We start from the raw sequence: 15,978 nt of genomic DNA, 5'->3' as shown, positions 1-15,978 counted from the left end.
ATAATATAGAGAAGATTTAAAAAATCCAAGAATAATTTGACATCTTCAACATAAGTACTACAGGATCAATTAATTTTTTTTCAGCAACCTTTGGTGTCTGTCATTTCTATTAACAAACCTAAAACAATGGAAACAACTCTTTATCAGTTCTATCGCAACTACTAGAACTACAAATGACAGTTCTACTTAACTACAAAGCCTCTTACTACGAGTAAAATTACAAGCTTCATTGAAATCTACTGCTGCTACATGGCCTACCATAAAAATAAGGTCAAAATTACCTTACGTCATTTTAAAGGCTTGATCTTTCAACATAGATAACTTGTAACTTTAATTACTAGTGACAAGTAATTGTTATAGATAGGGCCAAAACAAGTGGCAGCTACTATCTGTTATCACTTTCAAGTGAATACTACAATCACCTTATAACAATGATTTATAAGGTGTCATTGTATACTATAATTATCTTATAACAGTTCCTTCTACAGCCAAGACAGAAGCAGCAGCTGAAAGGATAGCTGAAGTAGTACATGAATTACAAACAAGGTGGTTATAATGGGAGACTTTAATAAATGTAACTGTAAATGTAAGCTGACCAACCAAATTCCCATCAGTTTGTTTCATGCCCTACTGATTTGATTTGATTTTGATTTTAGGCACATCGGCACAATTTAGGCCATGTCGTGCCTGCAGTCCCTTAAGGACTACTCTCTCTCTAAACAACAAGGGCCAGATTCTATACAGTCATATCATTAAAATCAAGGTCTATTCACAGTTAAAATAGTAAAGGTAGTAAAAATTTAAATTATTTGGTAAAAATCTAATGTAAATAGTACATGTTCACAAATTCATAAATCAGATCTTCGTAGATAACCCCACCTCCCGGATAAAGCCCAGTACCTTCCCAGGGTCGACATTATCAAATAGTGTTTTTAAGTTAGTGGCTCTAAAATATTTCTCCCTGACATCCTGGTATCTGGGGCAATCAACGAGGATATGTTCCACGGTGAGGTCATGCCCTACAAGAAAGAAAAATAAATATCAAATAAATATATGTCTTGTGACAAGCCACCAATAGGACCGTCAGACCATAAAACCATACATCTGCTAACTACCTCACGAAAATTAAAGAAGGCAAAGTCTTTCAAAAAACCATACAATAGTGGACTCAAACATCCTCAAACTACAGGGTTGTCTAGACTGCACTGATTGGAATTTATTTAAACAGAACAAGTCAAAACTTGAAGAATGGGTTGCAGCAGTCACCAATAATATAAAATTCTGCAAAAGCTTGTGCATCGGCATAAAAAATATTTAAATATATCTAAACAACAAACCATGGATTAACAAGATAACAAGGTTACAAAAACAGTTTGTGTGGAAACACAAACTCAAAATCGGCCCCCGAAGTGGTCCACCCAGGCAGGCTTCAATATTTTCAGAAAGAACATCCGAAAGAAATTATATCAAAGACAAATGAGAGATAAGAATGGAGAAAGAAGGTTGACAGATCTTGTGTAGTGCCCCAACGGTCCAGCAGACCAAATGATAGGTGCAAGTGAATGCAAAGTTAGATGTGAACCTGGCCTAACTAGTTCCCCTTTCAGACCTTGTGGTCTATAGGGCAGATGATGTAAAGTTCATCTGTTTTTGTGGCCTACGGTTAACGAGGGTGTCATGTAGCCAGCAAAACGACCAACCGCCTATACTTTTCCCCAACTAATGTCAGGTACCCATTAGAGCTGGGTAAACTCAGAGGCGCCCAAGGATTCCGAAGTTGAAAATCCCAGTCTTCACCAGGATTCGAACCCGGGACCACATGGTCCAAAGATTTTTTACTGAGTAAGAGCCAAGAAAGTCGATGTAGGCTCCGTAGCCTGCTCTTTCAGAATCTATCAATGCCGATCCATCAGTATATGCAAAAATAGCACTGGGCTTGAAGACATTAATGGTCTCCAGTGCTAGAATTTGAAGGTCGTTAGATGAATGACTAAGCTTAGTTGTATTAGGATCTACTAGTTTCAATCGTATGTCTGGGGTCGTTGGGCGACACCCAGGGGGTAGGGGATGAAAACGTTGGAATGTTTTGTCGGTTGGTGAAGAGGCCAGCTTTATCAGATAGTCTAGTGGCATGATGCATAAAAGACTGCATGTGGATACGTCTTCTGCATTTCCAACTAGAGACAAATGTTCTAGCTGGGAGGTATTCATCCAGTCTTTTATAATCAAGACATGATAATGGTTTGGTTTCAGAATCTTGCATATAACAAACAATAGCTGAGACATGATGTGATCAGGTGGTTAAAAAATTCTCTTAAAAGCTCAATGTGACATTTTCTTTCTGAACTGTTGATTTTTTAAAGTATCTTATATGGACCTTGAAATGAACATTGTCTCTTGATAGTAGTTTGTGATATCAAGTCATAATACTTTGACAAAGTTGGATATTGTCTTTGATATTCAATCAATTTCTCTCTAGTCTCTGTAATGTTATATCATCATTTAACTGTTCACTAGTATTTTGAATTTACTCAATAGGAATGTGTAACTGTAAATTATTTTCTTTATTCGTGACTAATCTTTGTCCATGATGTAATCTCACATTATTTGCTTTTTTAGTATTCAGCCACTGTAGAAAAATGTTATCACTATTATCAGGTATTCTTCTTTTTCTTCTTCTAGCCAGCGTTATTGCTGCTGAGCTGTGAGCTCTTTTGCAGACTGTGTTTCGTAAAATTCCTTGGCATTTAGTGTAGGCAGGGTATTTCCTCAGGCTTTTTTTTAAATATATAATTCCCGCATTTTTTCGGTCTTGGCAATTTTCTCCAATACTGACAAAAGAACATCTGAGTCTTAAGACTGTAACCGGAATATCCATGGGACAAGGTGGGATTTGGCCAATGGTCCATTCTTCACTATCCACAGAGCTCTCCAAATGAAACTATTCTACAGTAGAAAGCTTAAGGTGGACTGTGCCCTGGGTATGTCCTGTGGAAGCGTCACATCCTGAATCCAGGCCCCTTCATGCTTTCACATTTACCAGGTCGAGAAAAAGCTTAATGACGGGTTTATATCCAGTAGTAGAATGTAGTGAGACATAGACCTCCGTCTGGAATAGTGCAATCCAGACCTCCGTCAAAAAGCACCTAGAGGGGGGGGGGAAGGTCCACTAATATTCGCTTAGTGAAATGCAAGTGGAAAGGCAGCGGGGTTATTTGTTACTCTTGGTCATTTCCAAGCCCCGATACCCACACGGGGGAGTATCGCCACAAAGTGGAGGTTTGGAGTCAGAGTTTTCCTTCTCATAGATGGGTTGAGTTATTTAGGCTGACATGCCCCATCACCACAAAGCTAAACTGGTTTTGAGGCACCAGTGTTCCGCTTTTTATCCCTTCTCCTGTCAGTTTGTAAGAACAGGTTGCACCGGATTTTTGGAAAAATCACACGTGAAGGCCAGGAGCTGGATTTGACTGTCAGAGGCATTTATTAGAGACGCAAGCCTTGGGAGCATTTCTTGGAAAGTGGGAGCTTATCATCACTTTCACCCCCATCATTGACAGTCCTTTGGAACCCGTTATCAGGTATAACATTGGGAATATTTCTATTATTAATGGAGCAATATGTTAGTCCATCACAATACATGTAATAGTGCCAGTTATCCATGGAGAAAAATTGAAAATGCAACATGAGGAAAATAAACTTAAGACAGATCCAAAATCAACAGAAGACAACACTACTCAAGCAAGTTCTAATGTCTTTGATCGATATAAACTCATGTCAAAGATTCATTCATTCAATGAGTCTACAGACTACATGGACTCATACCTTATTAGATTTGAGGAATTAGCAACAACGTCTGGCTTACTAGAAGACCAGTGGTCAAGTTCCCTCCTTAGTTTACTGACAGGAAAAGCAGTTGACATTTGTTCGCAGTTGTCAGTCAACGATCGCAGTGACTATCATGATATCAAGGAAGCTTTATTACGCCAGTACGGTGCAACCTCAGACAATTACAGAAAGAAATTCTATAACTCAAGACCAACACAAGAAGACGATCCTCAAATTTTCGTTTCCAACATGACCATGTGGTTCGACAGATGGATATCTCTTGCTAAAGTGTAAAACACTTATCAAGCTATCAGACAATATATCATCATTGACAATATCACGCATGCTCATTCAGAAGACATCCAATCTTATATAATTGAAAGAAGTCCTTCTGATATTCCAACGTTAACCAAAATCATCAGACAATATAAATCTGCTTATTCAAACAAGCCAGTCAAACCAGCAGCAGACGAAAACTTTGTCTGTTTTTCACAAGACAAAAGAAATTCACAGAATACAAAATATGACAAAATAATTTGCAACAGATGCAACAACATAAGACATTTTGCTTCTCAATGCCGTACCAAGATTATTGAATGTTCACATTGTCATATCAAGTTCATGAATGCAGAAGAAAACAGTTCAACGCCAGCAATCCATACCATGGCAAGCAATCTACAAGAAATCAAAGATATAATGAAAGACCTCGTTACAGAAGCCACTCTCAAGACTCTAGACCACGATATGTATATAAGAAGAACTTTTCTACCAGAAATGATAGAGCGGAACATTCAACCATGACTGTCATAGCAAAAACAAATGGTCTTAAATTCAATCCAGGTTTGGTAGGAAATCAAAAAGTACAGGTGCTACGTGACACCGGAAGCATATCTATATTAATCAAGAAACGTTTTGTCAAGCAAAACCAACTAACAGGCAAATCAGTTCAAGCCACAGCATTCAATGGCACTGTCAGCAGTCTACCAGAAGCCATAATACACATTAAGACGCCATTCTTTAGTGGTCCGCGACTTACCAGTAGACTTAATCATTGGCAACATTGAAGGAGTCAGAGACTGCACCCCACAAGAACTTTTAGAGTGGGCAAATAACATTGAACGAAATCAAGAATGTTATGCAGTAGTAACCAGATCAATGACCAAACCAAAAGAACATATTGAATCCAAACGAGCAAGCCAAAATGAATCAATACCTAAGACACAAGTACAGACCATTCAAAATGAAACAGAACCAGTGATCAGAGCATTACCTGAGAATGACGATGTACTGCCACAATTCCAACATGATGAATTCAAATATGAACAGAAGATCGATTCGTCATTGCAAAGACTTTATAAGAAGGCGCAAGCAAACAAACAATCAAAATTCACAGATGAACCATATTTTCAGAATGGTATTCTTATGAAGAACAGTCACAATAAAAACGAAACAATACAACAAGTACTTGTACCTCTAAGATACAGAAGAGAAATATTGGCAACAGGACATAATCTTCCACATGCAGGTCATATGGGTGTCACCAGAATGAAGAAAAGAATCCTTCAAGAATTCTATTGGCCAAGCATCACCACAGATGTCAAGAAGTATGTAAACTCTTGCCATGTTTGCCAAATGAAACGTCGCATAGGCAATACAATACAATTTAGTCAAGCCACGAAGTTAATAAGCAAGCCAACATGGACATCCCTACTCACTGAATGCCCACCCTTACCTATCACAAGTCCATCCCCATCTCCCACATGTCCATCCTTAACCACAAAGACTCTATATCTCAAGTCTTATACAAGAATTCAAGAACACTATCCGTTAGTGCTGCACTATACAGAGACAATTTATACGACAAACAAGATAGCCAATGTAACAATGCAAATATCAATGAATCCACAATTCAACCAGATTCAAACTCATCAGAGACAGAAACAGCACGTCAGCAAGCCTCATATACCAAGAACTTTGTCATATCAGCATGTGAACAAGCTAAAGAGGCCACAGATAAAGCAAACAGAAATACTCAAGCTAGAGTCAACAAAACCAGAAAACTCAGACAATTTGAACCAGGAGACAAAGTATGTTTATTGTTACCAGACAAGAACAACAAGCTATTTATCAAATGGCAAGTTCCATTCTCAGTACTCAGAAGAAGATGAAAACGATATGGCTGATTACAATGATTTCATAATGCCAGATACACCGCCGAAGCAAACTGAATTTTGGCATGATATCAAAGTTGATAAATTATCACCTCAAAGACAAAAAGAATTGACAAACATTCTCAAAGAACATTCAGAAATATTCGCAGATGTTCCAGGAAAAACTTCTATTGTCGAGCATGAAATCATACTCACAGATTCCAAGCCTACAAAATCAAGACCTTATCCTTTACCAATACACTACAGAGATTTTCTTCAACAAGAAATTAATCAACTTTTAGAACAAGGCATCATAGAAAATTCTAATTCACCGTATGCTGCTCCAATAGTACTTGTCAAACGTAAACAAGCATCAACTCCAAGAATGTGTGTCGATTTCAGACAATTAAACAAAATAACTCGCCTCGATTCATATCCCATGCCTAACCCTGAAGATCTTATGACACAATTTTCAGAGGCAAGATTTTTCACCAAACTAGATTATCTAGAGGTTATTACCTTGTTGATGTCCAAGAGCTGAGCCGAAGGCTCTTCGAGCTCTAAGTTTGAAAAAAAAACCTGTTTGGACGCCAAACAGTAAAAAAAAAAAAAAACCTGTGAGAACACAGTTCTGTTTGAGAGAGACCCGAGTCAATGCCTATATAAAACATTGCTGTTTCCAATGCCTTTGGCCCCCGACGCATGCTTGGCTGCACATGGCCGAACGCCGAGGGCACCGGGAGCCTCCGCCATTTTCCTTCGTTGTACCAAGCTAGCTGTGCGAGACCCGCCATTTATGTAACAGTCCCTTTGAGGAACAGCGCATGGATGTGGGACGTGTTTGTGGGGGCTTTTTTACAACTCCGCCCGTGCAATGGGTTGACTCTCGTCTACCCGTGGGCATCCCCACGGGAGTCTTGTGTTGCTACCCATTTAGCCTAACCACTTCCTCTAATGGTCGTTTCCACGCGAGCGCCACGATGAGGCAGGGCAACGTGCTCGCGGTTATTACCAGATTCCTATGAAGGAAGAATCCAAACCTTCTACAGCCTTTACAACAGCTTTCGGACTATTCCAGTTCAACTACATGCCATTCGGATTGGTCAACGCCAGCAGCACTTTTAACAGAGCTATACACAGAATACTGAACCAACAAAAAGACACAGTATCTTACATAGATGACATTTTCATATTCCATAAAACATGGAATGAACACATGAAAGGATTACATGAAGTATTCAACATAATACAACAATACGGCTTCACGATAAAATCCAGCAAAGTTGAATTGGCAACGACTGAAAAATCTTTCCTTAGTCATAGAGTTAGCTACAATTCACTTAGACCACAAGATGATATCATCAAACGCATTTTAGACATCAAAGTTCCCACCACTAAGAAGCAAGTTAGAAGCATTCTGGGACTGTGTAATTTTTACAGAACATTTATTCCTAATTACATAGCACTCACATCAACATTGACCAACCTCACAAAGAAAGGTCAACCTATCAAGATTCCATGGTCTACGGAACTACATGACACAATTGAGAATATCAAAGCAACATTTTCCAGAGACAGTATACTCAAACTTCCGAACCGAGAAAAGCCTTTTCATCTCGCCACCGACGCATCTTCATCAGCCATAGGAGCATGTTTAATGCAGGATTACCAAGTGACTTTACATCCTGTATTTTTTAACAGCAGGAAACTCTCACCAGCCGAAACTAGATACTCCACTATTGAACGTGAATGTCTGGCCATTGTCTGGGCCATTTCCAAATTCACCAAATATTTATTGGGTGCACACTTTACACTACTTACAGACCATGCACCACTAGCTTTTCTGAATTCGAAGAAGATGGCAAACGGACGATTAACACGTTGGAGTCTACAACTCAGTTTGATGTCAAGACAATACCAGGTCGCTTGAATGTATTCGCTGACACACTGTCCAGATGTATATAGTTAATTACTTAGTTTCGTCATTACATTTTCTCTTCACAGATATTTTATTATCAGATTGTTAAGTTTGTAATATGTTTATTACAGATCCAAAGTACCTTCTAAGAAAAGATGCTCATCTTTATCATATTTCATTATAGTCTTATTTCATTTCGAATGTGACATCAAGTGTATAGCAACTTGTTATGTTTGAGGATATTACACAATTTTTTTTATAAATCATGACTACAACTGTAATTATTCATTGCTTACGTATTGCAACTTACTGTGCAACTATAATCATCTTGTAGTATCTCAAACATTTTTTATTTTTCATATGTAATGGTTTTAGATGTGTACATTTTCACATTAGTACTAACCAAATGAGTTATAATGTCATAATTATTTTTTTTTATTTCAAAATGATGACATTTTACATGTATTATTTTATACGCATTTCTATTACCATACAAATGCTTAAGAAAGCGGGGGGTAATATGTCACGTACACTGTATCTATATTTAGCCGCCCAAGGTTACCAGCCAGAACTTCAGTTAGCTCGGGGAATTCCATCACGCAACAAACGTATGTTTTGGAGTGAATGTGTTTGGTTAGAAATATTATTTATTGTACTTTGAGCTGCATTTATTGGTTGGCCTTGCAGTGTAGAGATGTTAGTCACGTGATTACGCTCTAGAGCCCGGGAAGATTCTGGATTGACGCCAGTGTCGTTAGGAACTTGTTAGAAAGAACATGTGTTAGAACTCAAGAAAGAAAACATAATTATATTATTGTGTAGATCGTTTATTCTATTCAAGTACATTTAACCATTGTAATTATTTGTGAATAGCTTTTCCAAGTTCTGAATTAAAGTATTTGTTTTAGACGAGGAGAAGTTTCTTCATTGAATATAATAATATACTTAGATCGACTTAGCGATTAGCAACTTCTAGATGATCCTCTTATCAACTGGCAACTTCTAGATGATCATCCTATCAACTGGATCTAGCTACTTCTAAACGATCATCTTATTAAAAGACGATTTCAATATCCTCGGCAATTACGATCATTGATTGTGCTTCAACGTGACATCTTGACATCGAGTTTGATTGTAACATCTATCACTATTGATGATCGTAACAGTACGGTACTGCTCAGGTAGTACCATTCTTTAGAAACAATTAAAATGGATGCCCCAGTATCTCTTAGGCATATTGTTTCAACATTATTCACCAATGCTGGATAAAGGAATAATTTTCCTTTATTATTGAGTAAGGCTCCAAGTGAGTGTTCTCTTTCTAATTACCTACCTATATTTCTATTCTGAGCATTAGGACTTAAGGAGATTCATGTCTTCTGGATTGATGAGAAGTATTTGTTGTGTTGTGGCCTTTGGTTATTTTAATAACGACCTTGAGGATTATTTCTGTAAAAACAATATTTTGCTAAATGGTTTGTTTTACTGCAATGCAAGCACTGAATCTTTTAGTTGAAGCATTATGAGATAGAGAATGTCTCGGTTGTGGTGGTAAACTTTGTTTTCTTCTTTGTACTTGTCTTGTGTAATGTCGACTGAAAAATGTACATTTCATTTATCCATTTCTTTGTTTGGATGTGAGTCCTTGAAATTACCCATAGCATTTATGAATTGATTTACATTTCTAATTTTTTTTTCTTTCAATAATGTAAAGAGTACATCAGTACTGTTTGTAAGAACATTGTCAATAATGAACATGTCCACAAGTTGTTTAGAATCTTCAATAACAATTTCAGCCATTTGAAGCCAATTTCTATTCCTTATAATATATATAACACTCAAAGAAACAATGAAGTGACAAAGTGCCGATATACTTTTTTTTAAAGAGTTTAATCCTTTTAAACTCAAACTGGAAACAATAAATGTAGGTATGTACAGTTCATATATAAAGTAGATACAGGATACAAATGATCAATAAAATTAAATAACTCTTTACTTTCAAACTAGTCACTACTAGATCTAACTTTCTAGCTCTCCCCCTAGTCCCAAGCTAATACCCCACTTTTTATACCGTATCTATTCATAGAATCATCTAGAACCAAAACACTTCAATAGTCTTGACCTTTTTTCCGGTGGGCTAGATGGGTCACAAAATTAAAGACTTTTCCCTTCGCAAATAACAATTGTCATAAAATAATAAATTTACTATGGTTTGAAATATTTTTTCAAGCCCTTTTCAACCATATAGGTTTTATTAACGTATTGTGAGTTTGAAATTTTTATTGAACTACCTACAGATTGTGTATGAAAAAAATGTAACACTACTTCTGGTGTTTATACGCGGATATCGAACTACCTACATTAAGGAAAACAAGAATTAGAACTACATATATGTAAATAGACTGATGTCGGATGAACGCATGTACAAAACAAATCAATAATTAGTATGCATTTTTCTAAAAATGAAAAAATAACAAGATTACAAAGACAGTTTGTGTGGAAACACAAACTCAAAATCGGCCCCCGAAGTGGTCCACCCAGGCAGGCTTCAATATTTTCAGAAAGAACATCCAAATGAAATTAAATGAGAGATAAGAATGGAGAAAGAAGGTTGACAGATCTTGTGTAGTGCCCCAACGGTACAGCAGATCAAAGGATAGGTGCAAGCACTGGCGGATCCAGGGGGGGGGGCCGGTAGGGGCGATTTGGTAGAGTCAGGAGGGGGCGATGGCATCAATCCGCCCCCCCCACCACCATAAACTTTCGAGTGGGGGGGCGGTCCTATTTACTTGTAGATATCACAGATTGCTAACAGAATCAATTAAATATCTATATGATTAAAACTTGTTATTGGTATTTTAACCCGTCTTTATATTATGTCGTTCACCTGTTGGCCGATTGGAAGGGGAGGAGCGAATACCTCTACTGCCCTTCCCATCTAAACCCTTTGAGTGGGGGTGGCGGTCCTACTTTTATTGAAAAATCATAGTATGTGAACAAAATTAGTCGAATATCTATATAATATAAACAGGTGGAAGGGCGATACATGCAATTACCTTCCCCCCATCGGACAAACCAATACTTTTTCTTTTTGTATTGTAGTAAGAAATTACAAAATTTAAAAAAAATCTGTCACTAATATAATTTATATAAAGTAAATTCTTATATCGAGTCGCCCAACCCCTATTCTTTAATGCGAAATGCAATCATTAGCAGAAATTATAAAAAGGAGCGAGGATTATTCCTTTTAATTTTACCGCCCTTCCCCTTTCCAGACAGAGTTTGTGTAATTTCACATGAATTTATCATAACTATTTTAAGAAAGACGTTGCTTTGGAAAAGTTATAATTCAAACGAAATTTTTCAATATAACAGTCACGGTTGAGATGAGTTCAAAAGCCAGATAATCTTTTCCTAGTCTAATTTTTCCAACCTTTACTCTATCTCATATTTTTCTAGTTAAATAAATTTAGGACTATAACTTACAATTTATGATTGAATTTTATTGAATATTATTAATCGATGGTTTTTTTTTCGGCGGCGATCCTCAAAGCCTTAATCTAAATATGTGGGGTATCTTATCTTTTCAAAGAACAAATCAGTTTTGTTTGAAATGTATTAAGGGACTATAAATTCATATTAGAATATTTTTCCACATTTTTCAAAAGGTCCTTTATAATAGAATGAATAATGAGCTGTAGGTCAGGAGAATGCGTTACTGCAGTAAAGAATGCCAGAAAACGCTTTTACCGTCGAGGTTTCGCCCCGTACCTTACTGATGAATAATAAGCTGTAGATGTCAGGAGAATGCGTTTCTGCAGTGAAGAATGCAAGAAATTGCTTTAGGCGTCGGGGCTTCGCCACGAACCCCACTGATAAATAATGAGCTGTAGATATCAGGAGAATGCGTTTCAGCCGTGAAAAACGCAAGAAATTGTTTTTGGCGTCGGGGCTTCGCCCCGAACCCCACTGATAAATAATGAGCTGTAGATGTCAGTAGAATGCGTTTCAGCCGTGAAAAATGCAAGAAATTGCTTTAGGCGTCGGGGCTTCGCCACGAACCCCACTGATAAATAATGAGCTGTAGATATCAGGAAAATGCGTTTATGCAGTGAAAAATGCAAGAAAACTCTTTTGGCGTCGGGGCTTCGCCAAGAACCCCACTAATAATTAATGACCTATAGATGTCAAACGCATTTACTTTTCCTCAACTAATATCAGGTACCCATTGGAGCTGGGTGGACTCAGAGGCGCCTAAGGATTCCGAAGTTGAAAATCCCAGTCTTCACCAGGATTTGAACCCGGGGCCCCCGGTTCAGAAGCCAAGCGCTTTACCGCTCAGCTACCGCGCCTCTCCTGGCCTAACTGATGTCTTATAATTGATCTAATTGTTTTGAAAAGGCCCAATCTCTTATTCGAATCCTAAAAAAAAATAAAAAAATATCGCAATAAAGAAAAAATTTACGAAAATGAAGTTTACAAGATTACTATTCGTTTTAATTTAGGTCTAACTTATAATGCATACTAATTAGCTTTTTCTCTTTAAAAAACTGCTTGCATAACTGATTTTAAAAATTAGATTTTTCGCTTTCATCAAAAAAAAAGTAGCCGTTCCATCAGAACTTTGAATAAAATATTGTGATGTCGGATTTTCAATATCTTTTCTAGTTTACGAGATCTAAACGGGACGGACGGACAGACATTTCGCACAAAACTATTAGCGTCTTTTCCCCTTTCGGGGGCCGCTAATAAAAATCGGATTTAAAACAAAAAAAAAAAATCCGGAAAAATAATTCGGAGTTTTTTGTCAGAGAAATATTGTGAAGAATATCAGACCTTTTTTCTGAAAAAAATGGATCAGATGAAAATTTCAGAATTCCGAAAATTTTCGGAAAATTCCCATCACTGCACTTGTAGGTGATAGTAGATCTCCACTTGTTTAGAAAAGATACCAACAACAGAGCTAGACAGGCCTTAGAATGGAACCCCCAGGGCACAAAACGTAGAGGAATACCAAAAAGAATGTGGCGACGCGGTGTACTAGGTGAAGCCGAGAGGACAGGAAAGAGCCATTAAAAAATTATCAAGACACCGTTGAGAGTGCTGCTGGAATTTACAACATACCACCCGAAGTCCTAAAAGAAGGAGGAAGTGAAATAGTTGACCAAATGTACAAACTATTCAACAAAATTTCGTTAACAGAAACAACTCCGGGTGAGTGGGAAAAAAGGCTTGCTAATAAAAATACCAAAGAGATCTATCACAATGTGAGAAATGGCGAGGCATCACTTTTTTTTTAAGTACCAAGCAAGATTTTCAGCAGAATCCTACTAAACAGAATAAAGGGAGCATGCGATGAACACCTAAGGGAAGAACAGGCCGGATTCAGAAAAGGGAGATCTTGTGCTGACCAAATAGCTACACTCAGAATAATTGTAGAACAATGTGTCATATGGCAACTTTTGTCGACTTTGAAAAAGCTTTTGATAGTGTCGACAGAGAATCTATCTGGACTGTAATGAGACATTATGGGATCTCAATAAAATAATAACCATAATCAAAAACCTTTATGATGGTTTCACCTGCCAAGAAACCCACTGTGGCAAGCTGTCAGAGGAATTTCCAGTCACAACAGGAGTCAAACAAGGATGTCTTCTTTCACCACTCCTGTTCCTTCAAGTATTGGATTGGGTCTCAAAAGAAGCCTACTCTAACGCAGGGAAAGGAATCTCACACAAAAGCTGGAAGATCTGGAATTCGCTGATGACATAGCCCTATTATCACACAGACTACAGAATATGCAAGAAAAGGTCACAGCTTTAAGCGAACTAGGAAAAAGAGTAGGCCACAAAATAAACCATCAAAAATCTAAAGTACTTTAAACAATAAACAAATTGGAGACATAGTACTGGATTCTCAGACAATAGACCAAGTATACAATTTTATATACCTTGGGAGTGTAGTCAGTATATCAGGTGGAACAGATGAAGACATTAAACGCCGTATAAATCTAGCGCGTCAGACATTTACACAGCTAAAACCAACCTGGAAATCTCCTCACATCTCAAACAAGACTAAACTAAGAATCTTTAACTCTAATGTCAAGGCTGTCCTACTGTATGGTTCTGAAACATGGAGAACAACTGAAGCCACACACACAAAAAATACAGACCTTCATCAACAGATGCCTGAGAAATATCCTAAAAATACACTGGTATGACAAAGTAGAAAACACCAAACTGTGGGAGATGAGTGAACAGAAAAATATAGAAGTGCAGATCTTAGAGAGTAAGTGGAGATGGATTGGTCACACCCTTAGAAAAGATACCAGCAACAGAGCTAGGCAGGCCTTAGAGTGGAACCCTCAGGGAACAAGACGCAGAGGAAGACCAAAAAGAACATGGCGACGCAGTGTACTTGAAGAAGCAGAGAAGACCGGGAAGAGCTGGGAAACCCTCAAAAAACTAGCAAAAGATTGTGGAGAGTGGCGTGTTTTTGTCGAGGCCCTATGTTCCATGAGGAACTCAAAGGAGTGATGATGATGATGATGTTGAGAGTGGCATGTTTTTACGGAGGCCCTATGTTCCATAAGGAACGCTAAGGAAAGATGATGATGACTTGTTTAGGCAATATGTAAAACAATTACTTGATATAGAAGGCGATCTGAGTTGAAGATCAAGACTGTAAAATGAGCATGAATTTTTCTTGTTGTGAGAGGCTAAGTAGTGACGTAGAACTTTCGTCTGTAGTTCTAGTTTGGTGCCATATAACTGTTAAAGAGTTGTTTTGATTGCTGCACGTTGGTTAGTATCATGGCAGAGGTCAAAAGTTTGCCAGAAGAATTTATTAATCCTGTAGTAGTTATCACATAGAAGAATTCAAATTATTCTATTGTCGTTATGACTTTTGAGTCAGAAGTTCAGCGTTGATTGTGCCATATATAATCGTTGTACATACAGCATTTATTTATTTATTTATTTATGATTATATATGGTTCCTTCAGTCTTAAAAGACAATTGATCAAAAAAAGGTATTAAACTCACCTTGACAATAAAAGCCAAATAGTAAACTGTGTAGAAGCTTGCAAAACATCCACTGATGGCATACCAAGGATGGTCAAAAATCCAATGAATACAAAAGTCTTTAAATACTAATTGAGACATTATAATTGCCAATATTTTTTACAGCCTGGACTGAAATAAAACATTGTTTGTTTTTTATTAGTCTGTACAACATTTAATGAATTCATTTCCTACATACATCTTCCATATTATTACCATATATAATTGGGCCCCATGATGACATGCTGACCACTGTAAAAAAAAAAAAACCTGCAAACTTAAAATTTTATAGACATATCACAAGATCCTTAGGGCTTGCAGAGTTCTTCCTTGAGGGAACAGTACTAGGAAAAAGAAGAAAAGGCAGACAAAACTATGGGAAGACACCATTATAGAATGGACTGGCTTATTGATTCTTTCCAGGGCAAAAAGACATATATGAATAGAGAAAGACAGTTGACAGATCATGTGTGGTGTCGCAATAGTTCAACACACTAAGAATTAAAGGTGAAATATATATATTCATTTTATATTATGCATATATATGCATATAAACAGAGGTTTATCTTGTAGTTGTATGTCTGACATATATATCTATACTGACTAATATTTCATTAACTATAAAGTTGTTCTGGATATTGTTTTAAAAAAAATAAATTATGTCAAATGATTGTTTAAAATCGCTTAATTGACTAATATTACACTTATATTCTTCGACAATACGTCACTATAGTTTATTTATCAATATCAATTGATCCGAATTTTTAAATTTAAAAAAATTATGTCAAATGACTTTATTTTTTTCAAAAATATCGACAATAGGTTGTTCAGGATTTTAAAATAAGAAAGCAATTTACTGGAAACGTTTATTGAAAATCACTTTTTGGACTTATTTTACAGTTAATTTTCTTGCTGAAACATAAGTTGTTTAATTGGTAAAGAATGTTCCGGATTTGTTTTGAAAAAAGAAATCGACCTATATTACCTTAATTTTCTTACAAATCGCCACCAAAAATGTTCT

The 15,978-nt window shown here is 36.9% G+C and overlaps 1 protein-coding gene across 11 annotated transcripts in view; it reads right to left on the bottom strand.

The window, feature by feature from the left end:
- Positions 1 to 15,978, bottom strand: part of LOC106067740 (phospholipase ABHD3-like) — a 101,860-nt gene that overhangs the window by 51,111 nt on the left and 34,771 nt on the right. For 9 of the 11 annotated variants that reach the window (XM_056005408.1, XM_056005406.1, XM_056005407.1 and 6 more), the window contains exon 2: positions 14,940 to 15,089. The exons of the other annotated variants lie outside the window; for them this stretch is intronic. In XM_056005408.1, the coding sequence (XP_055861383.1) occupies positions 14,940 to 15,059 (120 nt within the window). In that variant the 5' untranslated portion in view covers positions 15,060 to 15,089. The remainder of the gene's footprint in view (positions 1 to 14,939; positions 15,090 to 15,978) is intronic. 11 annotated transcript variants of the gene reach the window in all.

The sequence above is a fragment of the Biomphalaria glabrata genome, chromosome 12, assembly GCF_947242115.1.
Source record: "Biomphalaria glabrata chromosome 12, xgBioGlab47.1, whole genome shotgun sequence".
Lineage (NCBI taxonomy): Eukaryota > Metazoa > Mollusca > Gastropoda > Planorbidae > Biomphalaria > Biomphalaria glabrata.
This window is presented reverse-complemented; position numbering and strand designations above follow the sequence as displayed.